General features: G+C 42.1%; 3 protein-coding genes across 13 annotated transcripts; 2 read left to right on the forward strand and 1 right to left on the reverse strand.

The window, feature by feature from the left end:
• Positions 1-1,749: 1,749 nt before the first annotated feature.
• dazap2 (DAZ associated protein 2) lies at positions 1,750-5,011 on the reverse strand. Of its 2 annotated transcripts, none has more exons than XM_037478711.2 (4): positions 4,847-5,011; positions 3,533-3,651; positions 3,193-3,441; positions 1,750-3,072 (listed from the first exon to the last, which is right to left on the reverse strand). In XM_037478711.2, exons 1-4 carry the CDS (start codon positions 4,857-4,859, stop codon positions 2,944-2,946), a joined length of 510 nt encoding a protein of 169 aa, XP_037334608.1. In that variant the 5' UTR covers positions 4,860-5,011; the 3' UTR covers positions 1,750-2,943. The 2 variants fall into 2 exon arrangements, with proteins under 2 accessions (XP_037334608.1, XP_062421262.1); XM_062565278.1 differs by lacking the exon at positions 4,847-5,011 and adding an exon at positions 4,667-4,718.
• A 791-nt stretch (positions 5,012-5,802) lies between these two features.
• On the forward strand, positions 5,803-14,548 carry pou6f1 (POU class 6 homeobox 1). 8 transcript variants are annotated; one of them, XM_062565322.1, is made up of 12 exons: positions 5,803-6,167; positions 7,786-7,863; positions 8,363-8,441; positions 8,762-8,951; positions 9,064-9,230; positions 9,528-9,753; positions 9,904-10,130; positions 10,242-10,370; positions 10,864-11,331; positions 11,502-11,637; positions 11,722-11,890; positions 12,378-14,548. In XM_062565322.1, the coding sequence occupies exons 4-12, from the start codon at positions 8,771-8,773 to the stop codon at positions 12,721-12,723; spliced, it is 2,049 nt and encodes a 682-aa protein (XP_062421306.1). In that variant the 5' UTR covers positions 5,803-6,167; positions 7,786-7,863; positions 8,363-8,441; positions 8,762-8,770; the 3' UTR covers positions 12,724-14,548. The 8 variants fall into 8 exon arrangements, with proteins under 8 accessions (XP_062421306.1, XP_062421300.1, XP_062421298.1 ...); XM_062565316.1 differs by lacking the exon at positions 8,363-8,441; XM_062565314.1 differs by lacking the exons at positions 5,803-6,167; positions 8,363-8,441 and adding an exon at positions 6,192-6,704 and having other exon boundaries at positions 9,904-10,028.
• Positions 14,549-14,724: 176 nt separating this feature from the next.
• On the forward strand, positions 14,725-23,784 carry tfcp2 (transcription factor CP2). 3 transcript variants are annotated; one of them, XM_062565326.1, is made up of 16 exons: positions 14,725-15,071; positions 15,264-15,449; positions 16,748-16,899; positions 17,866-17,942; positions 18,079-18,184; positions 18,446-18,552; positions 18,835-18,987; positions 19,098-19,208; positions 19,478-19,566; positions 19,759-19,909; positions 20,565-20,658; positions 21,046-21,136; positions 21,235-21,341; positions 22,059-22,201; positions 22,493-22,544; positions 22,653-23,784. In XM_062565326.1, the coding sequence occupies exons 2-16, from the start codon at positions 15,328-15,330 to the stop codon at positions 22,688-22,690; spliced, it is 1,593 nt and encodes a 530-aa protein (XP_062421310.1). In that variant the 5' UTR covers positions 14,725-15,071; positions 15,264-15,327; the 3' UTR covers positions 22,691-23,784. The 3 variants fall into 3 exon arrangements, with proteins under 3 accessions (XP_062421310.1, XP_037335052.2, XP_062421312.1); XM_037479155.2 differs by having other exon boundaries at positions 19,759-19,807; XM_062565328.1 differs by having other exon boundaries at positions 15,284-15,449.
• Positions 23,785-24,469: the final 685 nt, after the last annotated feature.

Genomic DNA, 24,469 nt, shown 5'->3' on the forward strand with positions numbered 1-24,469 from the left:
CATGTATTCTCAAAACACAATTGGCGAGCTGTAGCATCAACAAGGACTGACATGGCGCTTCAGTGAAGCAGGGATTCATTGTGCACTGTTGGATTGAAATGCGGGCCACAATAAACTGGCAATTGTGTAATATTTGACAAAAATACAGATCCATATTTGACTCAATTCCTTTTATATCAAAGTGACAATATTTGAGTTATTGACTCTTTCGTACAGTATGTATTACTAAACTAAGGTGGGAGATAATTGTTTATGACAAAGGTGATATTGGTATTAAGGCCAAGCAAGTAGCATCCACTCAAACAATCAAGTATGTTGGTTAAATGATCAATTACCTGTGATGCAGTCCGGCCGGGGAAAGGCAACATTTAAGCTATTATCACAACAAAACAATAACCAAAAATCCCAGGTGTTATCTCAGGTCACAATTTCAAACTTAAACCTGCCTGGTTCTAATACAATGTATATGTATAGAAAATTAAACATGCAGCATTTCAAATTTCCAAAATAACCTTTATTCTAAACTTACATTTTAAATTTTAAGTTTAGTATAAAAAAGTTAAGTGCACCTAAGACCTTTTTCCTTCCCGAAGTATTCCATCTTTTTGACACTCATCTTTAGTAATCTTAAAAGATAGAATGTGTACCAAAGTCTGTCACATTACTTTAGTACATACATCTATTTTACAATGTGTTGTAAAGAGAATCCCTGAACTATAAATGTCTGCAATCCATTGGCTGGCTGTGGTTGGCATAGCATCTACTAGTTAGCTGTAGTTTACAGTGCTTCATATTGTTGGGACAAAGCCAGCATCACTGTGTTTTACAAACCAGAGATGAAAATAAAAACCTTGGACTGAATCATTTTATTTGTAAAGTTTTGATAGCTGCGGCCTCTCCCCCAGCAGAGCCGTATGAAACGAGATCGGTGATTGAGAGTAAATTAACGTGAGCCATTTAAAGAAAAGACATGAGCTGCTGAAAGGGCCTTCATCGGATGAACAGCGCACTTTTCAGACAGCTGCTCTCTCCGACCCGACACGAAAATAACTGAATGCCGGTCGACAGCAACGGCATTTTTTTCTTTTTCTGGTGGCCACAGCTGTTAAAACTTGATCTGGTGTGTCGGATACCCAGTGACACAACTCTACCGGACACCGAAATTAAGAATGTCTACATATATATACGTTTATTGTATCCATACTAACTTAGAGAGTTCCAGAGAGCTTGTTTAAGTTTGTAAGACGGCGCATTGTGCGAAGATTCTAAAGTGGAATTAAACGCACGAAAAATGTGTTGGAAATGAAGTGTTATGCAACACTTAGTCTCATTGCATGTTTGCATACACTTTAGGGCTAACAGACAGCACGACACATCTCAACTCTACTAGAGTGGCCCCTAATCTGCACAATAACTCAGATTTGCATTGGAGTGCATCTCTGATAAAACATATTTAATGCAATTATTACATGGCATAGGTGCAAAATTATGCATAATTCAAAGATGTGATTAAATCACATAATGTGATATTAGCACACTAACAATTTTATTCATGTCAAACTGAATGTCTTGGTACCAACAACTCATACCTGCTTATTCAAGGATATGTTTGCCTTCAAATAACGACATTTTTAGTAAGTGCCTTGTTGACCAAATTAATGATAAAACCAATCATACTTGGTTATACAAAAAAATCCCATTACCCTAACCAGATGTGTATATGAGGAAATTAATGAATGGAAAAAAAAGAAACACTGAAATATTTATTAAAGTTTCTTCAACCTTTTCAAACGACAAGAAACTAATGCTAATCACAAAGGTGACACTTTTCTACGGTGAATAAATACTTCGAAAAAAATTGGATTTATGTCCTAAATGATACTGTGTGAAAAACAGAAACAGTGGAGAGTAGTTCTTGAAGTCTGTACAATAAAACATTTAGTGTATAAACTCTGGGTATCCGACTGTGAAATAGAAACAGGAGAAAGAAATCTAAATCTAAAAATGTTACACCAACCACCCCTTCCTATTCAACTTACTATTTGGATTTACTTTAAATTTCTTTCCTTTAAGTTTACTGAAGTTAATTTGCTTGAAATTAGGGCTACCCCCAGTGCTCTTTGGCACTTCACTATGTTCATCTACAAATTGCCCAACAAGGTACAGTAAACCACTTTGGATATTGCATGAAATCTTTTCTTAAATTATTTGCTTCATTTAATTTACAAGAGATTTAAATGTAACTGTCAGTTAGACTGTACAACTAATTTGCTGTGATATTTTAAAAGGACGAGACAATTCTAGCTAAAGCATTAGAGAAGCTTCTTTTTTTTTTGTATATTTGAGATGTAATTTCTCGTCATTTTACTGGTATTTACATGAAACTGTTACACATCTATTAATTAAACTACACTAGATGTTTTCAAAAAGACAAATGGATTTTTTTGCACGTAATCTGCAACTTTGTAACTGCGTTTTACTTTCACCATAAAGCAGCTAAACTATAGAACGCGGGTCGGATATTTCAATATTTAATTTACGTTGCTTTTACAGGTATACAAGAACAGCTCAATGTAATTTGCGATCCATTCGATCAAAGGAGACCAGGTCTCTTGAACAAATACAGATGCCTGAAAGAGGTCCAATCTGGAATGATCAAAAGAGGTTAGACCCATTCAAGAACTATGGAATGAATTCTACGACATTAAAAATTAGCATTTGTCCTCTCCAGGCAGTGGCATTCATCGTTTGATCTCTGGGTCAGAAGTGGAGTACTGTACCTTTTAGAAGGGCGCTAAAATATTACATTCCGTTAGGTGATATCAGTATTGTGGCATGGCCAAGCAGCCTGAAGAGGGAGGCGTATGGGATGAGGGAAGAACTGGGGCATCATTTGGGGCAGGGACACGGTTTAGGCATGAAGGAGGAGTTGAGGAGTTGCTGTTACCAGATGGTATAACCTCCGCTGGATCCACCCAGGAAGAAGTTATTCTTGCGCTGTGCCATTACAACATTGGCCCCCTGCATGGCAGCCAGCTGAGCTGCATTGGGGGGATGTCCAGGAGGTGGGGGCTACAGAAGAGGAGACACAAACGCAAGCATTGGTAGCTGATCGGCTTTGGGATTTTACATTGTCTGCAATAGTAACCTGACTGCAAGAATTCAGAATAATTGGACTTGACGGATACTCACTGGGATGGAAACACCGCTGCTTGTTGTGAAGCGAGCACCAGCATCAAAGCCCCCATCTACCATCACTGTTGAACCAGGGGGGTACATGGCTCCCATTGGATAGTAAGCCATTGGGACATTCTGGCCCATTTGCCCAACCTGCATATGTGGCTGCATGGGCATGAACATCTGAGCACCAGGGTAGTGAGAGGACATCTGTGCCACCTGACTGGGCACCTGATGAGGAAGCATGTATCTGGGCTGGTATATCTGCAGAGAGACACACGAAAAAGAACTGAACCGAACTGGTTCCCTGAGAGTACCGTTTCCCCATAGGACACATGAATGTACTAATAGTTACCTCAGAATACGCAGGTGGTGTGTCTGTGTAAGGAGGTGCCTGAGGAGACATTTGCATAGCAGGAGGGTATACGGGTGCAGAGCTCTGCTGAGGGTACACAGCCTGCTGAGGATATGAACCTGCAAAACATCATTTTACTTTAAGCAAATGGTCGTAGTTTAGCCTTCACAGAGGCGGACACAGTAAAATGCAAAAAATAAAAAAAAGAAGTCCTGTTTGTTGTCAGGCTAAACGCAAAGAATGTGACATTTTCGGCAGTAACAGCCAATAGCTTTATATTCGGAAATGTGGACTGTTGAGAAGTTTAGCACAAGCAGCGTCGCTTACAGGGTGAAAGGTAGTCCCAATTCTAGGGCTCAATGACAGAGAGAGTCCACAAAGACGATTTATTGTGCATACAAAAGAAAAAAACCTAACTGGGAATTAATTTTAAAAGAAGCCAGTTAAATTACCATTACAGGACTGTGATATAAAAGCACCAGAAACAGCATAACTGCATTAGTTGTATAATACATCTAAATGAATTCAAATAATTGATTATAATGCACAAACTGTTATAAAAATAAAAAATAAAATAAAAATAAAATAAAAAAGATGGTCCGATCCCACTTGCCCCAAAGTGAATATTTTCCGATTTTCTATATATTTTCATTGTTGTCCTTGAATAAACGAAAAACGTCCTGGTCCATCTGTCGTAGCTACACAGAGCGAATATTCGAGAAAATAATCGGTAATTAACCGATCATAAAAAAAAAAACATTTACCGGCCTCTGCGCTTCAAACCCCGGTAGCAACAAAGGATCCGAGTATGTTCAACAAACGTGCTTATAGCGGGGGGGGGACAAAACACGTTAAATCATGCACATATTAACGTTGTCTACATGCACGAGCATTCTGCGTGCAGAGCGGATTGACATGATGGATACAGATGTGGATTCCCCACGTACGTGGTGTAAAACGGTTAAAATCACGTTAGCTCTGCCTTTACATTCTGCCCGCTTGTTGAGTGATGGTGGCTAACCGAGAATATGTGAGCTGGTCACTAATGCCACGGCGATGTAAGGTCGACAGTGCCTTTCAGCGTCCATTAGCATTATTTTTGCTATTTTTTTGTTGTTGTAATAAAATACACACCGGCGATCAACGTGTGCGCTTTGACGGCTAGCCACATAACGACCGTATATCGTCACGCACGGAGCTAAACGGGAAGTCCGCTCCGGATGGCCGTTGCCACGGCTCTTCGTCTCTAGTTTTACCGTCAGCGCCGTAAAACGGACAGCTGACTAATTACCCAAACGAGGTCTGGAGAAATACCTTTGTTGTTCATTGTTCTGGGCTGATGCGGAGGCTGAGGAATTTCAGATTAATCGGAGCTCGGTGTATCTTGTCACGGCCTTAGAAACAGGTTACGGCTTCACAATCATTCACTTCCTTGTTTTTCAGCTTCTTGTTGTTGTGGAAGTGGTGACGTCAGCCGTTCTCTATCCGTGGTTCGACGCACTCGGTGCTTTAAGGGCGCGCGCCCTCTACAGACAGAAAATATATTACTGGGATTTGGAAAAGGACTAAAATGGGGATCTGACGTCTGGCTTGGGAGTTTGGAGGCTAAAAAAAATACAGGTTGATATTTAAATAAATGTAAAAAACGACAGATAAATTAACAAATAGATGGAGAAATAAATGTACAGCCGTTTCACAGCAGCCAGGTAACAAATGACTGATAAAACAAATCACAATACGTAGACATGCAGTGGTAGATATTAAAATATAATAATAGGAATACAAAAAGAACTGAATTAGACATTTAGCTACACGTAAAAATAAGGTCAATGCCTGATATTTTGTATGGTGAATATATTGTCTTTTTTTGTATTGATGAGTAACTCAGCAATACAATAAGAGGATGTAAATACTAATTTGGCAGTCTTCTTTTTCTGACTTGAAATTGCAAACTATCTGTGTTAAACATACACAAAAGGCCAAAGGACAAAAGTCACATTTCTAAATCTTTTTCATTTAGTTCTCAAACCTTTTTCCATTTGCAGTGACACTTCCTTTCTACTCATTCATATCAATATTACATCGAGACAATGAAGTTATTTTTCCAAACCTAGAGCTGTATAATTTAAGTTGAGTTTAAACACAGAGTGCTGTTAGGCCACTCTTCGTGTAAGGCACCATCACCTATGATGCCCCCGGTTCAACGCTTCTCTCTCCTGGGCTTTTATTCTCGGTACGTCCCCTTTAAGAGAACGACGGCACCTCGCAGGACGAGGCAGACATTTTTCAATGCGAGATTTTTCCGTGCATAAATTATGCTCATGACGTAGTGCTAAAGGCCAATTTTGTTGCAATTTAGTCCGACTTTACAGCTCAGATAGGATTTCGTGAGCCACCCCAAGGGTTTTTGATGATCTAAGGTGTTGCAGAGAGGGCCTCGTCATTAAATATTAAGGCAGAGGAGACCCCAACGTTGCAACCCTCCTTATCAATGCAAATACCTCTTTTGTGTGCAGTCACAGCGCCCGTCTGGGAGCTGAGATGAATTTTTAATTATGTGGGACTGAAACAAACTGTGACAAGGACCTTTATTAAAAAAAGCGGGGGATTACAGAAAACAAGCTGCGTTACCGCGGTAAGTTGAATACGATAACCGGAGTCCATTCGAGCCTGCTCCTCGCTCACAGCAGCGAAATGGCGAGAGGAAAGGAGTATTTTGGTTAATATGCAATGCTCGTAATTAGCATAATTTATATATTTATGATAAAGAGAGGGAAATACATAATATTCGGTCCCTGGGCACGGGCAGAGGTGCTTTCTGTCGCCTGCACTTCGCGGTTAGTGCTCGTCTCCAGAAGTGGCGTCGCGGAGAGACTTTTATCGCTCGGGTTGGGGGTGGGGGAGCTCAGCAACACCCGCTGAAGTTTTGACAGATGTCCCTTTTCTAACAGGGCATTGCAGCAGGATATGCACCATCTTGAGTCTTTTTTTTCTCCCTTCTTTTTCTTTTACTGATCTGTGATGGAGACGTTATTACTTGTCCTCGATGATCCGCGGGGTTTCTTCCCATTTTGTGCGGCTGAAAGTGCAACACAACACGGCTCCTGCAACGACAGACAGAACCATGGTTTCGATTCTCTCGTTTTTTTTCTCACGAGGATTGGTTGTTTGGGTCAGTAGGCGGTCAGTGAAACTTAATATGTATTTGTCTAACGGCTGCAAAACATTTGAATGTGTGGGTTTTTGTGGTAAGTAAAATATCATCCTTCAAAACCTAGGTTGCAGTGTCCTATAAAGAGGTACAGGATTAGAACAACAAAATATGAGCCCAATAACAAAAGCAATAGAAGCACCCAAGCTCAACGCATACACACCAAATAAAATATCACATAAAAAGCACATGAAAGGTGTTTCAAGTCACATCTGAAGACCCAATCAGATCTGCTGTGAGTCCCAGGACAGCGAACGCACAGTCCTCCTCTTGTGTCTTCAGCCTGGATCCAGTTACCGCCACTGGGCCTCATTCAGGGCACCTGAGGGGCTGAGCAGAAATGTACCGCATTATCACCAACGTACTATGGAGTAAGATCATCCAAAGCCTCGTGGATGAGGAGTAGGATCTTCAGGAGTGTCTCTAAATGTTTGGCGCTCAGCATTAAAAATCCATCTGAACTGTAAGACACATTTTTCTACTCGCTATTACCCACCCACGCAAATAGAATGCAGTCCCCGTTCTTTGGTTGCCGCCTCGGAAAAACCGGTTGCCAACATTGACGTGTATATATTTTCTCTTTTATATCTTCGGCCATTTCACTGCTCAACTTAATAAAGTAAAGTGAGCATCCTCACACCTCCAAACACGCATCTTGGCTTAGGCAGGAATAAAGAACGTCACAGTAGCTTTTGCTGCAGGGTAAAATAGCATCAATCAACATTTCAAACTGCTTAAAAGATGGCAGTGGGATTATCTTTTCAATATACTCCAGGGGAAAGTAGAAGGACTGAATTACTGTCTGGACAAACAATGTTGTATTAGTGGCCGATCGAGGGAGGTTTAGAGGCGTTGTCTGGGGAACGAAACAACTCCAGACTGATTTAATCGAAGAGAATTTTGAGACATCCTTGAACTAATCTCGGCGAGACACTTACAGAGCAGTTAAAGTTGAGAGGTCACCTGACCTATCGGACAAGTTTAGTTCAAGTGCTCTTGGTAGTCCCACTTGTTTTAATGTAATCACCTTTTGTCTACCCAGAATGTCAGGGAGACAGTGACTGCCATGAACTCCCAGGATGCCCCTGCCAAAGATGCCCCGCTTACAGTCAACGAGCAGGTAACATTCACCTGTCTGTCAAAACACGACCAACGGCATTCTCCTCCACCCCCCGAAACCCCTCTCAGACACTCCTCGGCCACTTATGCCGCCTTCCGGTCCTTAGCTGCCCTTCTGCTCCCGTCATCCCTCCATGTGGCGGTGCTACCATGTCATAAAGGGGCAATTAGTTTCCACACAAGTTCATGTAATGGGTTTTTATCACCTAATAATGCCTGCTCCTCTATTCTTGGGAGGGTTACTGGTAATTTAAACTGCCATGCTCAATAATGACCCGTGGGTTTTCACTGTGTAACAGAAAATAGCAATGCTCTTTGCTGATGTACTGAGCGGAGCTTGAGGAAAGCATTGCTTGAGCTGCTTGTTGGCTGATACTCTTATCATTGCTTGCCGTGTACTCATGCTCTTTACATTTGTGTGTGTCCCCCCCCCCCCCCGTGTGTGTTCCGTTTGGTGTCATTGTGTCCTAACATGTGCTCGGCTTCTCTGTTCTCCTTAGCCATTCACTGTGTGACTGCAGAAGTCTTTTTTCAGCCATTTAAATCCTGCACTTTGAAATTCCCTGCAAAAACTACCAGGTATGCATCCTCCTCTTCTCAACCTGCATTGTGTCTCTGCACCTTGTCCTTCAGCCCAGGTTGTCCTGCTGCCTCTCCTCTAAGCCCTTCATGGTTGCTTACCAGGAATCATCTGTTAGGTCAAGTTAGGTTTTTGTTGCCTGATCAAGTGAACATTTTACCATATTCAAATTGTTTCTTTACATAAGGGTTTCACAAACTGCTAAAAAAATTATGACACAATCCACTATACATTTCCAGTAGAACCCCGAACAAAAGAAGTGTAATACAGTAGATTTGCGCTTGGCTCATCTCATATTTTACTCCTAATTGCTGTGCAGGTCATTGTGATGTCAAGCCATGAGACTATTCGTGTACTGGAGGTAGAGGTCGATGCACCTCTGCCATCATCATTGCCGGATGGGAAGATTGAAGTCAAAGCTGAGGAGGGATCGGCTCGACCTGCGGAGCAAACGGAGGACGGCGGCATACACGACGACCCCAATGCTCCCCTGAGCACCGGGGCAGCGGGTGAGTAGTGGTCGCGGCAGAAAAAGATTGATGGCAGGTGACTCGTTATTCATACATACATGACGTAGTTTAAAACGTTAATCACAGCTGTGAAAACCACTTCCAATGTCAGTAGGAACCAACGCTGGCTTTGCTCCTGCAGGGCCGGGCGAGCAGCAGGTGGCGTCCGTTGTGGTTCCTGCACCTGCGGTCCAAGCGTTGACTCCCTCTGTGCCCGTCAGTCTGGCCCCGATGCAGCCCCAGGCCGCCATGCCCATCACTGTACAAGGATGTCCACAGGTATCTTACACACACCCACCCATTACGTTTTAACCATGCACCTTAAGTCTCCTGAGACGGGATGGTGGAGTCAATAGAAACCATCTTGTAGAATCTATTGGTCTCCTGCATGCACAGTTCTTTCCATGTGGCCCAGGTATAAAACAAGACATGATCAGGGGTTTTCCAAGCCCAAAGAACAGAAATTTTACCAGCTCTGGAATAGTTTAATAGGATTTTCTTGTACAAACATTTGTGTGGTGTGGTTCAATGTGTTCACAACGTCTCCATCGTACGTTTACTATTATGCTGCATTAGGTTCTGACCCAGGAAGGTTTGGCCACTCTGATGACGAGTATGATGGCCCAGACAGGAACTCTGGGGCAGCCCTTGCTCATCCCAATCAGTATGGCGGGTTCCATCGGTGGACAAGGAGGGCTGGCTGTTCTCACTCTCCCTACCACCAACGTAGCTACTCTGTCTGGGCTCACAGCAGCTAACACGGCTGGAAACCTTCTCAAACTGCCCTTTGCTGGCCTCCAAGGTAAAACGCACACTATTTGCGCGCTCCTCATGCACCACTCATATTTAGATGTTGTCCAAATTTGACCTGACCGCGGACTCTTCAGTCTTGTTATAATGTTTTGAGTCTCACGGCGAATTACGACAATAATAAGTGTCAATCTTTACTCAGCTGCGACAGTCCTGAACTCTGTCCAGCCCCAACTGCAGACAAGCCCTCAGACCATGTTCCAGCCCCAAGCTGCCCTACAGCCAGTGCAGGTGACGTCCCATCCGACGCAGGTGACCAACGCACAGGTGACCGCCGCTCAGGTGGCCTCGCACGCCACCGCTGTGTCTCAGTCCAACATATCCTTAGCGGCGATCCAGACCGCAGGGCTCTCGATCAATCCCGCCATTGTAAGGACACAGCTTTATCGACTGAAAATCGACTGTATCGCGTAATGTCATTCATGCAACGTTCTGACGAGTCCTGCGCTTCTTACGCGCGTTGTTTTTTTTTATGCTCAGATCAATGCGGCGTCTTTGGGAACTCAGCCCCAGTACCTCAGTTCCCTTACCTCCACTCCTATCATCACTAATGCAATGTCCAACATGGCGGGCATCACAAGCCAGATCATCACAAATGCCCAAGGACAGGTGTGTGCCACACAATTTGTGCTTCTCCATTTATTTTTGTGAGTTTGGATTTGAGTTATGGTGTTTCTCTACTTTGAACCTCCAGCTAAAGAAAGGATGAGGATCTTTTACAAATAACATAACTCTTGGCTTTCACAACACAGAGCCACTGACAGTTTTCATTTGGATGCATATTATTTGGTAATCATCCCCTCTCCAAAATTCTTATGTGTTGTGTTTCTTTAAAATAAACCCAGCCTGAAATTAACTTAAATCAGGGTTAGATTGGTCAGATGAGCATAAGACAATGTCTGTGAAAACTGATTATCCCTCTCAAACAGCTGCATTAATCGGATCATTGTTGCAGCTCATTGGAGTAAGTGGTTTAGTTTGTTATGTTGTAGGTTATTGAATGTTATGAAAGTGGGTTTGGTAAGAAAAGACTATTAAAGCCATTATTACATTCAATTATTTGTATATGTTTTTCTCAAACAAATTCAAACTGTATTTACAGGTCATTGGAACCCTCCCTCTTTTATTGAACCCAGCTTCTCTGGCTGGAGCGACTGCAACACCCACCCTCCAGGGTCTGCAGGGTCTGCAGGGGCTACAAGGTCTCCAGGGTCTGCAGTGTATACAGGGTCTACAGGGCATACAGGGCTTGCAGGGCATACAGGGCTTGCAGGGCATACAGGGCTTGCAGGGCATACAGGGCTTGCAGGGCATACAGGGCTTGCAGGGCATACAGGGCTTGCAGGGCATACAGGGCTTGCAGGGGATACAGAGTCTGCAAGGCCTCCAGGGCCTCCAGGGCCTCCAGGGCCTCCAGGGCCTCCAGGTCCAGACTGTCACCCCACAACTGCTTCTCAACACCCAGGGCCAGATTATTGCCACACTGGGGAATGGATCTGTAGTTGCAACTTCTGCTGCAGTTCTGCCCAAAGCCGCTGCTCCGCCAACATTCACCAAACCCATCACACAGGTAACCACCATCGATCTGTCTAAAAATATTGTTTTGAGGTGAAAAATGACAGTCATTTCTGCCTTTATACTTAAAATCCGAAACGGACCAATACGTGTTATCTCATTCGCGGTTCAAACTTTTGTCATTTGCATCATTGCAGGTTGCATAATTTATTTGTCCCCCCCCAGGCTTCAGTAACAACCGTGTGTCAGTCACCGATTGTCATCGCCCCGCAGCCGTCTGTACTGAGGAATTCCACCACGCTCTCCTCCACGGTGCCCATCAGCTGTGGAGACATAGCAAAAGTGGGACAGCTTGTCAGCAGTATGTGCACCTGCTTCTCATATGCAAACATGTATCGTTTTGAGTAGGTGGTTATTTCAAACCCGATTCCCCCTTCAATTGTAGAACCCCAGCAGGTAGTCAGCGGCGAGGAAGGCATTAATCTGGAAGAGATCCGAGAGTTCGCCAAGAATTTCAAGATCCGTCGGCTCTCCTTGGGGCTTACTCAGACACAAGTAGGGCAGGCTCTAACTGCAACTGAGGGTCCGGCCTACAGCCAGTCTGCCATTTGCAGGTAAATTACTCCCCTGTTCATGTTGGAAGCTTTTGATATGCATTTGATATGTGCATACTTTGCCTTCATTCATACAATTTGAAATTGTAATGCTAATAGGATATCAATGTAGTTAAGGAACCCATTTAAACATCGTAGTGAGAGGAATTAATTAATTAATAGTAATAAATCCATGTGTGTTTTTCAGGTAACGTCACGCTAACATTCAAAAACATCTAAATTAAATTGTATTGCAAATCATCGTTTTATATTCATTGGTATAGCTAAGGCCACACCATACTGAAAAAACATACCTCAATGAGAATATACTTTAATATGTACAGCAATGGAGTCATAATTGTATAAAGAGTAAAAATATTGAGACCTTTTCCAATAGGTTGGTTAGTGAGCCACCACCACAAATAGATTTGATATCTTAGTCACTTCCCTGCCATCTGCTTCTTGGTTCTATACAACGTGTGTTTTCATTTACCTTTTCGTAATGCAGGTTTGAAAAGCTGGATATCACACCCAAGAGTGCTCAGAAGCTGAAGCCCGTGCTGGAGAAGTGGCTGGCCGAGGCTGAGCACTGGAACCAGAAAGGCCAGCAGAATCTGATGGAGTTTGTTGGCGGTGAACCATCCAAAAAGCGCAAGCGGCGTACAAGTTTCACACCACAGGCGATAGAGGTTCTTAACTCTTACTTTGAAAAGAATGCGTTGCCAACAGGTCAAGAGATTACAGAAATGGCGAAAGAGCTAAACTATGACCGAGAGGTCGTGCGAGTGTGGTTCTGTAACCGACGGCAGACGCTGAAAAACACGAGCAAAATCAATGTGTTCCAGGTCCAGTAACGACCTCTTTCTGGGAGACGCGTTTGGGGAGTTTTTTGGAAGTTGAACATTTAATACGGCAGCACAGTTGTGAACTGTGTTGTAACTATAAGCCAAACTCCATTAAGGACTATGTACTTTAATAGAAAATAAAGAAAACTACACACACTTCAAGTGTAATGACAGAGTACTAAAAAAGAAAGTTGATAATGTATTTTAAGTCTGTAGTACAACTCCCGTGTGGTGGGTCTCAGTCAGATGCCATGGGTGTATTATCATATATAGTGATGGTTGTACAGCGATAACAACATCATATTTAAAGCATTTTAACTTTTATACAAGTGATTTTATAGAAGCTCTCTCTCTGAATTATAATAATAATAATAAGTGGCAGTGCATTGAGTCACATTGATTTTAGTCACATTGTTGTCACTATGTCACAGTGAGTGACATCACACTGATATTTGAATAACATGCTTTTGTCACCATGATTAGGGTTTATTTTATATTCAAGTAGTACTTGTACTACATGAGCAGCTTTGCAAACACAAGCCTCTGTAGATTGAACGTAGGCAATCACATATCACCTTATTTCCATCAGAGATTGTCGTCTAATTAATGCCAAAACGGACTTTGCTATCTATGGAACCTTGACTCCAACCTTTTTTGGGGACAATCATGATTTTGATATTTGTTATTGATAATCAACAATTAACATCTGTAGTCATTTGTAGAGTCATTTTTTATGTTTCTTGCACAACAAGTTCTTATAAAAATATTACTATCAATTCAGCTATTACTTTTGACACATCTATGAACTGCGTTTTTTGTACTTTATAATGTTTGTTTCTAGTTTCTCGAGAGTTACTAATTGTGGGTGAAATGTGTGTAAATTCACCCAGTCTGTCATGTTTTTACACTTTTTGTTTAATGTGCTAAAGATACTCTGAGAGTATCTTGTGTTTCCTCTTTATTCACAGTTGTACCTGTTCACTCAGTGGTTTGAGGGTGGTTCTGCAACATTCGCTTCAAATCTCAAGTGAACTTTTATGAAGGCAGTTTAAAACATTCTCGCATTGGCCACAAACATTAGCAACGGGTTTTTAAAATACTCCTATTAAGCCCAATATAAAGAAAAATGGAACTGTCTTTTTCAGCCAAGAGAGGTTTTATGTTATGATGACCTTCAGAATCTGAATGAGTAAGGAGAGTGCCAATGCTAATAATTCTTTGCACTTTAGTGACATGAGGGACATTAAAAGGGATACTAATGGTTTATGTAGAGCGTAGTACATGCAGGTTAAGTAGTTATGAATGTGGGAGAATTTATTTTCTGCATTTTAATGTTGTTGAATCTTTTCAAAATGTAGCAGTATTAGCAAAACTGCATTCATCAAACTTAAGAAGCAAAATCTGTCCCTTACATTAATGTAATTTTATTAAGAAGAAATTTAAAATACTGCAGTTTAAATGTACAAGCTAATATGCATTGGTACCATTTTTACACTGCAGATATGAAAATGGTGCATATTTTCCGTTTTAACAATTTAAATGAATGGGCCTATTTTGCAATGGACATACATGATACATAAACATACAAAATTATAAATATTACAAAGTTCTTGCTATGATATGTGTTTTTCCTTCTGTTCAATGTGGGGGGACAATTTATAATATTGTTTAATCTACTAAGTTATCACTAGAGAAAAGAAAAGCTAATTTACATTATTAATTTGCCCTGCAAAACTCAAAGAGTTCGAGTCTTTGCGAGAAAAGAGAAAAAGTGGAGCTGGATGTTTTTGTCATTTTCTGTCAGACAAATAAACCCTGGTTTTATTAATCTCTACTTGTTGTTGTTTTGTTGTGTATTGATTTATTGTAATGATTGTAGTTGACTGAACCATGACCTCCATAAAATAACTTCTTAAAAATGGTTTGATTACCCCTTCCAAAAGCAGGAAACTCCCTTTTCCAACCACCAGCGATGGGTGGCGGTAGAGAGCAGCAACCTGCTCTGCTATCACTGAAATGACACGAAGAAGAGTGGGAAACGGAAATTACGGCGGCCGCCTTTCCTAACGATGCAAGATAAACAAACCAAATCAATATATTTTATGACATAAACTTCGGATTCTGAGCTAATTCTAACGTGTATCTATGCATAGATACACTCGCAACAACGTTTCCCCTTGAATCCCTAATAAGTGAGGCAAAGAAGGGCTAGCATTATTCTTGCTAAGTTAGCTGTTAGGCTATGTAGCTGGACGTGGTTAGCTCGTCATGTTTACTTTAGTGCTGGGGGGAAGGAGCACGACATGATGGCATGAAACTGTCGCAGTGCTAGCAAGTAACTGTCCTCTCACTAAAAGGTATATGTTGTCTCTTTAATTCGATTACATTTTTAAAGTAAATTGTATAACTATTTTTCACGGGCATGAGCGAAATATTAATTCCTGTTGATATCGTGCTCTTCTAACAAACCAAACGTTACCTACTTTTTCAAGTTGGAGCCTCATTCAATTAAGAATAAACTTTTAATATTTTCACTGTCCCCACTGAAGATTGGAAACTTTTTCGTAAGGTGTAAACACAACTGCACTCCCGAGAAACCTGCTAATCGTCAGCATGGCGTGGGCTCTGAAGTTGCCGCTCACGGATGAAGTGATCGAGTCTGGACTGGTGCAGGACTTTGATGCCAGTCTGTCGGGCATTGGCCAGGAGCTCGGTGCTGGGGCATACAGCATGAGGTACTGTACGAGCGTGGACGTGTTGATCCCACTTCTTTAAAGTCTGCCGGGGGACATTAGTGGTGCTGCAAGTGCTCCGCGTTGGTCGTCGACCACAACAACGGAAAGGAAAAAGTGTCGTATGGTTCGAATCGTGAGGCATTTGAATACAGATGACTGATATTTGTTGAACAAATATAAATCACTATCTTCATCACTTTCTCAAGTGTTTGGAACTGTACCACCTTCATATGATTTAAAGGCCAGCTGTGATTATTTCACTTTCATATTTCATAGCTTTAGCAATGTATTTTTGCTTTGTAGTTTGCTTCTTGTGTTTATTTTTTCAGTTTTTCAAAATCATTCCATGCGCAAAGAACACGTATATATGTGTGTGTGTGTGTATGTGTGTGTGTACAAAAAGTCTGCTGCATTGAAGGCTCTTAAGAACACCGGCACTCAGAGGAGAAGGGCCCTTTTAACCCACTTATCCTCAAAACTCGTCGGCAGGATTCAATGTATTTTTTTTTTTCTTCAACAATTGTCAAAGCTTCTTAGTAGACCGAAGCTGTAAAATATTTCTCGTCAATTATTCATCTTTCTGACATCTCTGTTTCTATGTACTGTACCTTAACTATCTGCTGTATGTGCAGTCCTGTACTTAGCAATGACCGAATGCAAATAGCTGGTGACTATCACAGAAGGATTACTCATTGATGAATCTTGAGACGGGTATTCGACTTATCTTGACACAATGCAGCATATTTCTGAAACAGTAATATGAATACATTTAGATGTGTACTTCGGCCGATATTTTTGGGGTACTTTTCAAGAGGTTCAAAGTCTAAAAATAGATATTCATGATGCTTTTGCCAAATTGTTCACAATGGCAATTATGTGAAATACATTTAGCTTTTGCTGACTCAAGAGCGTTGCTTTGCTGGAGAAAGATCTCTCTTGTTTGTGCCCTTTCTTTGCTGGTTAAGTGCTCCGTTAATTGAGGCCATACATGCAGCAAAGTGCACGTCCCTTCCTGAAATTCTTTTGTCGAGAGGGTTTGGGAGACAGACTTGGTATTTAGTGGTGTTGGTACCTTTGTTGCCTCCAATATAATTAATGAACTGCGAAGCGGAAAAACCCAATAAACCGCCATTCAGCCTCAGTAATTCTTGACTTAACATCATTTTTATAATTATATGGAATATGTTCTGTAGTTCCCATCATAAAGCAACATTTATCTTCTGTATTCTTGTATTATGGAGGGTGGATCGGACTCTGGAAGCTCACTAACCGCGTTGTTCTTGGTCTCTGTTCTCCAGCGATGTGCTTGCCCTCCCCATCTTCAAACAAGAGGAGTCCAACCTGCCTCCAGACAACGAGAACAAGATCCTACCCTTTCAGTATGTTCTGTGTGCAGCTACTTCGCCAGCTGTTAAACTGCACGATGAAACACTCACCTACCTCAACCAAGGTCAGCATCGGGATCCATGACACACTGCACTTTGTCATATTTATGTAGATGTATCAACAATAAAAAGCAATTTTACGGGCTGAGTCACAAACGGGTGGCACGGCTTTTGCTGCTGCTTCACCTCCTACAAATATGACAAAACTGACCCTATTAGTTACTGCGCCTTGGGCGTTAACGCATTCTGGTTACTAGCTTAAAGTTGCTGCCGAGGTGTGATCGCTCAAGGCATTAAACATTAAACAAATCTCTCGAAATAGAATGTAATTCATATTTTCCTTGTATAAAAAGGGATGATTTCCCCCGAGCACATAAGTGTGAGTCCGACCAGAGACCGGTCCATATGGGCCGGCCCTCATCGACTCACTCGGCTTTATGGACATGTTTGCATTTATTTTATTAGCGCAATACCTTTGTTGATATAGTGAAGGATCGCTATTTATGAACAATTCTTTGTGCTATCGGCGGCCGCAAATGCTTCTTTGTGAATTTCCCCTCGAGTTGCCTTTTAACATTTCCAGATATTCTATTACCTGGTAGACTGTATATCAACATGGATAAAGTAAAACTTGCGTGTAGAGGGAAAAAAATGTATATGGAAACATTTTACAAAATAGTCTGTTTTTGATATTCTGGCACCATCATTGATGGAATCCGTCCGGCAGTTCAGCCTCTTTAGTTTTACACTGAAAGTGATTTACAGGTTTTTTTGGGATATGAAATAATGATTATCTTGTTTATGTGACAATGGAATAGGCGCCATTGGCTTTTGTCATGCTGTTGCCATCGGCAACGGACTTTACGATTACTTTTTGAAAAAGAAATCATATATATCATAATTAATAATCATGTATTATAATTAACAATACATCGATATTTTGCATAAATTATGGCATTATTATAATTAGTCCAGCATTCAATTGTTGTACTTGAAATGTGACTGTTTACTATACGGATGTGTCATTGCAGGGCAGTCCTATGAAATTCGAATGCTTGACAATCGGAAAATTGGAGAACTTCCAGAAATCAACGATAAAATGGCGAAGGTATTATTTGGACATAAACCCGCATGCATAACTTGGCACAGGGCTTCACATATTTGCCACTATAGCATTAACATGGGCGTCCTATGTTAATGCTATGCTAGAACTCTTTCTAAAAATGAATCTCATTAAATCTCAGAGCATCATCCGCGTGGTGTTTCATGACCGACGGCTTCAGTACACCGAGCACCAGCAGCTGGAGGGCTGGCGCTGGAACAGGCCCGGGGATCGCATCCTGGACCTGGGTGAGCACCAAATGAACAATGCGTGTCAACTTTGATGGCTCCAGAAGGGTGTGGTTCCCCTCTAATATATATTGGATTTGCGTGCGCATAAATCTGTTGCCGTGCAGCCTTGTATGCATTGTTAACCGTCCAGTGGTTTTGGGACAACATCAAGATGTTGACTGTTGGCCTGAAGTGCAGTGTTATTAGAGCCCGGCAGTGTTATGGAGCAGATGGTGTGCAGCGAGAACTCTTCTGATAACAGCCTGTTCTTCGTTGCAGATATCCCCATGTCCGTTGGCATAATTGACCCCCGGGCTAACCCTACTCAACTTAACACTGTGGAGTTCCTTTGGGACCCTTCGAAAAGAACCTCCGTTTTTATCCAGGTAGCATGACGGACAGCACTTCTGTTTTGTTTAATTGCTTTCATTCATTAAAAGACAACATCAGTAGTCTGAGGCATTTCTCCCCACTTTGGCATCACAGAGCTAAGCTTGTTAGTGTGCTCACTCTTTGCAGTGATCACTTTTTGCACAAATAAAATCGATGTCATTCTGGAGGCAGTAATTACTAATACAGTTTTGCCTGTTTAGCGCTGGTTTAATTTAACTTACCTGTGTTTGACATTCCTGTACGGATTTACATTTTATATTGATTTCCTCTTTCAGGTACACTGCATTAGCACAGAATTTACCATGCGCAAGCATGGAGGGGAGAAGGGCGTCCCTTTCCGGATCCAGATAGACACTTTCAAAGAGAATGAGAATGAAGAGTACACAGAACACCTGCACTCGGCCTCCTGCCAGTTCAAAGTCTTCAAGGTGAGAGAGAGAGGCCACAATGGACAGAAAAAAAACATTCATGTACCACAATTCAAATTCTTTGTTATCAATGACCACCACCTAAATGACTCCCATATGACACATTTCAGCCCAAAGGTGCGGACAGAAAGCAGAAGACTGACAGGGAGAAGATGGAGAAGAGGGCGCCGCAGGAAAAGGAGAAGTATCAGCCCTCCTACGAAACCACCATCCTGACAGAGGTGAGCGCATTGCTAATGTTTTTAAATGAATATGACACATGATAAAGAGAAGTCACCAAAATGAAACCTTAAGAAGGTCAATGATGTGATCAGACACTGCTGCTGTAAAATCTGAGGTCTTCTAAAGACACTCTGATACCTGGAAACACTATCAGGGTTCCCCACAGGGACTGGCAAAATCAGGAAAGCTGCATCTTCTAACTTGCAGCAGAAGTGTATCTGCGAGGTCATGTGGATGCAACCATAACTAAAATGTCATTCTCTTGCAGTGCTGTCCCTGGCCCGAGGTCACATACGTCGGCAACTCCCCATCGCCTGGCTTCAACAGCACACCCAATAGCTTCCCAGTGCCAGAAGGGTACGAGTGTTTCACTATGTCTGCGAAACCTTCGTGGCGAATGCCTCTTGAATTGACTCAACCATTGAATCCACATAGTCATTTAGGGTGTATTGGTTGGTGAGGAGCACACACAATGTTTTAGATTCTACTTAATCTGGATTTCTATATTCTTCCATGGCGCTAAAGTGATATATTTTCCCTCCTTTTCAGAAACGGATCGCCAAACCACCAGCCTGAGCCGGTCGTTCAGGTGGCAGATGTAAAAACAAGTGTATTTTTTTTTTACTGCCTGGCTACCTCCCTCAACCACTGCATATCAACTCTGAAAAACCATAAACAAAGGCCTAACCCTCCTCAAGATGTGAGGATAATAATGATAACCCTAAAATATAATGCCTGTAGCGAGCGGGTTTTGAGCTTCGAAGCGGCAATAAATCACTTCAGTTGGTTTAATTCTGACTAAAGAAACAGTGACCGAAGTTGCCGTTGTCATCGCCTCCTTATTTACGCTGCAGCATTGGGGTGAGCGTTACAGTACTATAACACAGTCACAGTCGATCCACCATTACCCTTCCCTTCGTAGTCTAGGTCTGTGAGGCAGTGCACCATCACCCAGGGTTCCCCGTCCCCACTATAATAAAAGGACTCGAAATGACTCGAAACTAAAATGGTACGACTTGTGACTCGACTTGAGACTTGCTTCGTCTTTGACTCGACTTGACTCGGGACTCGAGGGCAATGACTTGAGACTTGCTTGTGACTTGCCTAACAGTGACTTGTTCCCACCTCTGGTTAAAGGTCACAATCTTGAACACAAAATAGGATCCAAATATGGTCTGGAAGCGTGGCGAAGAGAGTCAGAAACTATTCCAATGTGTAGAATGAAGTGAGAGGTTCTGGAATATTTACATTATATTTTGTACAAACAAACATGGCATGAGTTTAATTTTGGCCTGTGATTTCATACATGACTCAGACCAAGACAAATTTGGCTTTGTTTCTTTGTTTCTTCTCAGAATTTGCTACCCACAGCAACACCACAGGATGCACAACAGTGGCTTTTAAGAAACCGCTTCTCCCCCTACTGCCGGCTCTTCACCAACTTCTCAGGTACCACAGATTTTCAATACAGACAAGCAAATGAACACTTGTTCTTTTTACTATCAAAACAGCTGCACTGAATCCATTGAATATTGAATCGGGTCATTTGTCATGACAGCATTTGGACCTTTTCATATTTCTGTTTCGACATGGCACAATGCAGCAATGTCTTCTTTAACTTTAGGGTCAGATGTAAACATGCACTCGGAGAAATGCCATGCTCTTTGTGTCTGACTTTTTGGAGAGATAAATTCACCAGATAAATGAAGCCAACCGTGTTACATATTCAGTGCACTTGCTTTACATTTTTTTAAAGCCGTGACCTCTGTGGACATTGGTCTATTGTCGTGGAGAGGAGGTTATGGTGTTCAGCAAGGTCTTGTTTTCTTGTTCCAGGGGCAGATCTTCTGAAGCTGACCAGGGAGGATGTCATTCAGATCTGTGGACCAGCAGACGGTATAAGACTCTTCAATGCGCTGAAGGGACGGTGGGTCTTCTGTCGATCTGATACCACCGTACAATACGTCAACTTCCCAATCCATTCACAATGAAAGAATGCATGTGTTGTTTTCTCTCTGTTGACAGGGTGGTGCGCCCGAGGCTGACCATTTACGTCTGCCAGGAGTCTCAGCAGCCAAGGGAACAGCAACCGAAACACGAAAATGGAGACGCGGCCGCCAACACCTTCTTTGGTCAGTGCATACTCACGGCAACATGTTAAGCATCAGAAGTATTAAGAAAAGCAATTGTTGAGCAATTGTTGTGAATATTCTCAAATATGTGAAACAATTAGAAAATATCTGGTCATACATGCAGTAATTGCTTCATCATTTTCAGACAGTTTGAGAAGATTAATATCAATCTGATGTCCTGTTATCGCCTCAGGGTGCCATTTAACCAGCCAGGACTGTGGAATAGAAATATCTGCCATCATAAGTTCAAAAATGTAGTAAAAAGATGCAACATCCTAAGAACTATAAATATCCACGTTAGAATACTGTAGACCATTGACATGGATTTGCTCCATGAGGCTTTGAAGGGGGCGCCGGTTATAACTCTACCACTGATACTACATTCTTTCTACTTTGTTATTCAATTATTGTCAATCAAGTTGATGTCGCCTTTAAAGTAAAATGAACATCTTGCTGTGCAGAAAAGCGTGACTAAAATTCACAGAATAGGAAAATAAAGGAGCTGTATTTAACATTCTGTCTATCAGTGTAAAGGCATTGTGGAGTAATGCCTCATCCAATCAGTGGCTCACCATCAAAATGTCAGAGGTGTTTGAAGGGATGCCAATCTAAAATCTTGCATCTTTTTTATTGTTATTGTATATCAATATTGCAAACAAATACTGTGTGTGAGAAATTCAATTGTGTGTGTTTTTTTACCCTGCTCTTTCTCTGCAGTGTATCACGCCATTTACCTGGAGGAGCTCACAGCTGCTGAGCTCACAGAGAAGCTTGCTCAGCTCTTCAACATCTCACCCAGGCAAATAAATCAGATCTTCAAACAGGGTCCCACTGGCATCCACGTGCTGGTCAGTGACGAGGTAAGCTGGGTATACACCATGACCTCAGACATGTTGTCAATGCTAACAAGGAAGAAATGTTTGATTATCAATGCCGTCCCGATATGAGGGGCCCTCCCGAGTTTCCCAACCACATCGCGCGTTGTGTTGCCACGGTGCTTTCAGGTGCCGCCCGGCTAGAGATAAAAAAAGCACTTTACCTTCGGGAATCCAATTCGGCTGTGGGAGAGGCTGGAGATGGCCGCCCACAGTTCTTGACGTTTTAGTCACCGATGATGCAAAACATTAAAACATTTGCTTTCTTTCCAACAGATGATTCAGAACTACCAGGATGAAGTATGTTTCGTTTTGGACACAATGAAAGGTAGTTGAGTGTGGCATTAATGTGTTTCTATATTTAACGTGAAGCCTTGATGTAATGAATGCAAGTTTATTTATAACGCCCTCCCCCGACTATGTTTTTCCTTTCCAGATGACACAAATGATGGCTACCACATCATCTTGAAGTGAATACTGCGCGGGAGAATAGCGCTGTTCTCTTCTTTAGAGTCGGATCCAGTCAGCCCCCATAGAGCTTCATATTCTTCGCTGTTCCTGGAATATGTGGGGGCGCCCGCGAGCAACGTCTTGAGGCTGCGAGGGCGATTATGTGACTGACGCAGCTGGCGCTCTCCTTCCCCTACCTTATTGTCTTACGTTTTGAGGTAGCGACTGTCACCACAGTGAAGTGAACAATCTCCTTGTCGCCCTGCCGTTGTGTCCCTTAAGTGGTTGCATTCTCCTTGGTTGCTCGTGTCTGGGGAAGGAGGTCCACAGCTGCGGCCCCTGTTTGTTTGTTAGCTGAGCATCTGGTGTGCCAAAGCTACGTGCTTCAGAAACATTTTGTCATCTCTTTAAACACCAAATATGCAAAAAGAGTAAGATGGTCACTCCTGTGAGTACATGTACTTTCAGCTGGCAATGCAGTCTGATTTTTTTTCCTCCTTAATGAAGCCAGTTTGCGAGAAACACTGTATGGCAAACACAATCACACAGCCCCATCGAAGCACCACGAGAGGCATCGAATCGGGACACTGAGGGGAAACTGTTGGTGTCCAGCTGTTCGCAATTACATCTGTGATTCCTTTTTGAAAGGGAATAATGTTTGTCTTTCACTGGATTGCAATGTCACTTTTGAGGAAGAAGATGCGTCTTTAAAAAAAAAAAAAAAGTCAGACTTCCGAACACTGTTAAATCCTTGTAGTGTAGGTGTAGAGCTCATTTTGACACTGACGGTTGATACCTATGATGATGAAACAGTGTCTGTGTTTAGTGATCTCAGTGGCTACACCTCCTATACATGTGTTTTTATTATTTGTAAATAGGTCACTATTTTAAAAAAATCATTTCATATGGAATCAAATATTTCTTTGTTAGGTGGAAAAAACAAAACTCTTAAAATGATTGTTTTTGGATATTACCACATCCAAGTACTAATTCTTGTAATCGGTCACATCGGTCTGCATGTGAAAAGATTTGGTTAGTTTATGTTCAGTCCATTGTCCTGCTTGACCTTTTAGACCCAGTGTTATCAGCATTATTAAAATGCATACCTGTGAACTGGCCACTATCTGTTGTCTATGTCCTTGAGGTGTTTGCAAAGAATTAAAAAAAAATGATTTTTATTCATTTTTGGATAAATATTACAAATGTTATTTAGCTCCTCTGGGAAAGAAATGTTATTAACTTCCCCTTTTGATGTACAGATGTGGGGGAACAACTGTAGCTTTGACATAATAATAATCTATCCTTCAAATCATAGTCTGGTTCATGTTACATGTCATCCGCAAGACGCTTTCACATTTTGAACAAAGGAAAGGGAAGGAAAAAGGAAATCACTCCATTTCCCAGCATGCCCCGGTGCACGGCATGCCTGTGATGTCACTAGGAGTATATATACGTTTACAGGGGAGGATTTCTTCCTCCATTGTTACATGGTAACAAACGGGGCCGGGGCGACGGCGAAACGGGGAGAAAGGCGTCTTCTCGTCGCAACATTTTGACACCACTCTGAGGGGAAACCAGCGGCCCAATTCCGCGTAAAATGCGAGACGACAACGAAACGAGCACCGCCGACTGAACCCGCCCCGGCCGAGAAAAAAAAGGATAAACGAACACAGATGTCAGCGGAATTCTCCATCGCAAGCAATTTTTTTTTGTATTTCTTTACATCAGGAAGATAGGACATTCGGCTTACTTAAATGATTCACGTTGCACCCAGAATGTCTGGGAGTAAATCGCAGCCGATCC

This window comes from Pungitius pungitius, chromosome 1, assembly GCF_949316345.1.
Source record: "Pungitius pungitius chromosome 1, fPunPun2.1, whole genome shotgun sequence".
NCBI lineage: Eukaryota > Metazoa > Chordata > Actinopteri > Perciformes > Gasterosteidae > Pungitius > Pungitius pungitius.

Bases quoted from the DNA above. Each gene is read 5' to 3' on its own strand.
- dazap2 (XM_062565278.1), bottom strand. From the start codon at position 4,703: ATGTGGCTAGCCGTCAAAGCGCACACGTTGATCGCCG. The intron at 3,652-4,666 runs GTGTGTATTTTA...GATGTTTTGCAG, and splicing joins AGCGCACACGTTGATCGCCG to GTTCATATCCTCAGCAGGCT. The intron at 3,442-3,532 runs GTAACTATTAGT...GTCTCTCTGCAG, and splicing joins CACCACCTGCGTATTCTGAG to ATATACCAGCCCAGATACAT.
- tfcp2 (XM_062565326.1), top strand. From the start codon at position 15,328: ATGGCGTGGGCTCTGAAGTTGCCGCTCACGGATGAAGTGATCGAGTCT. The intron at 18,185-18,445 runs GTGAGCACCAAA...TCTTCGTTGCAG, and splicing joins GGATCGCATCCTGGACCTGG to ATATCCCCATGTCCGTTGGC. The intron at 21,342-22,058 runs GTCAGTGCATAC...CTTTCTCTGCAG, and splicing joins GGCCGCCAACACCTTCTTTG to TGTATCACGCCATTTACCTG.
- pou6f1 (XM_062565302.1), top strand. From the start codon at position 6,579: ATGATCCGCGGGGTTTCTTCCCATTTTGTGCGGCTGAAAGTGCAACAC. The intron at 10,131-10,241 runs GTAAGGACACAG...TTTTATGCTCAG, and splicing joins TCTCGATCAATCCCGCCATT to ATCAATGCGGCGTCTTTGGG. The intron at 10,371-10,863 runs GTGTGTGCCACA...CTGTATTTACAG, and splicing joins TCACAAATGCCCAAGGACAG to GTCATTGGAACCCTCCCTCT.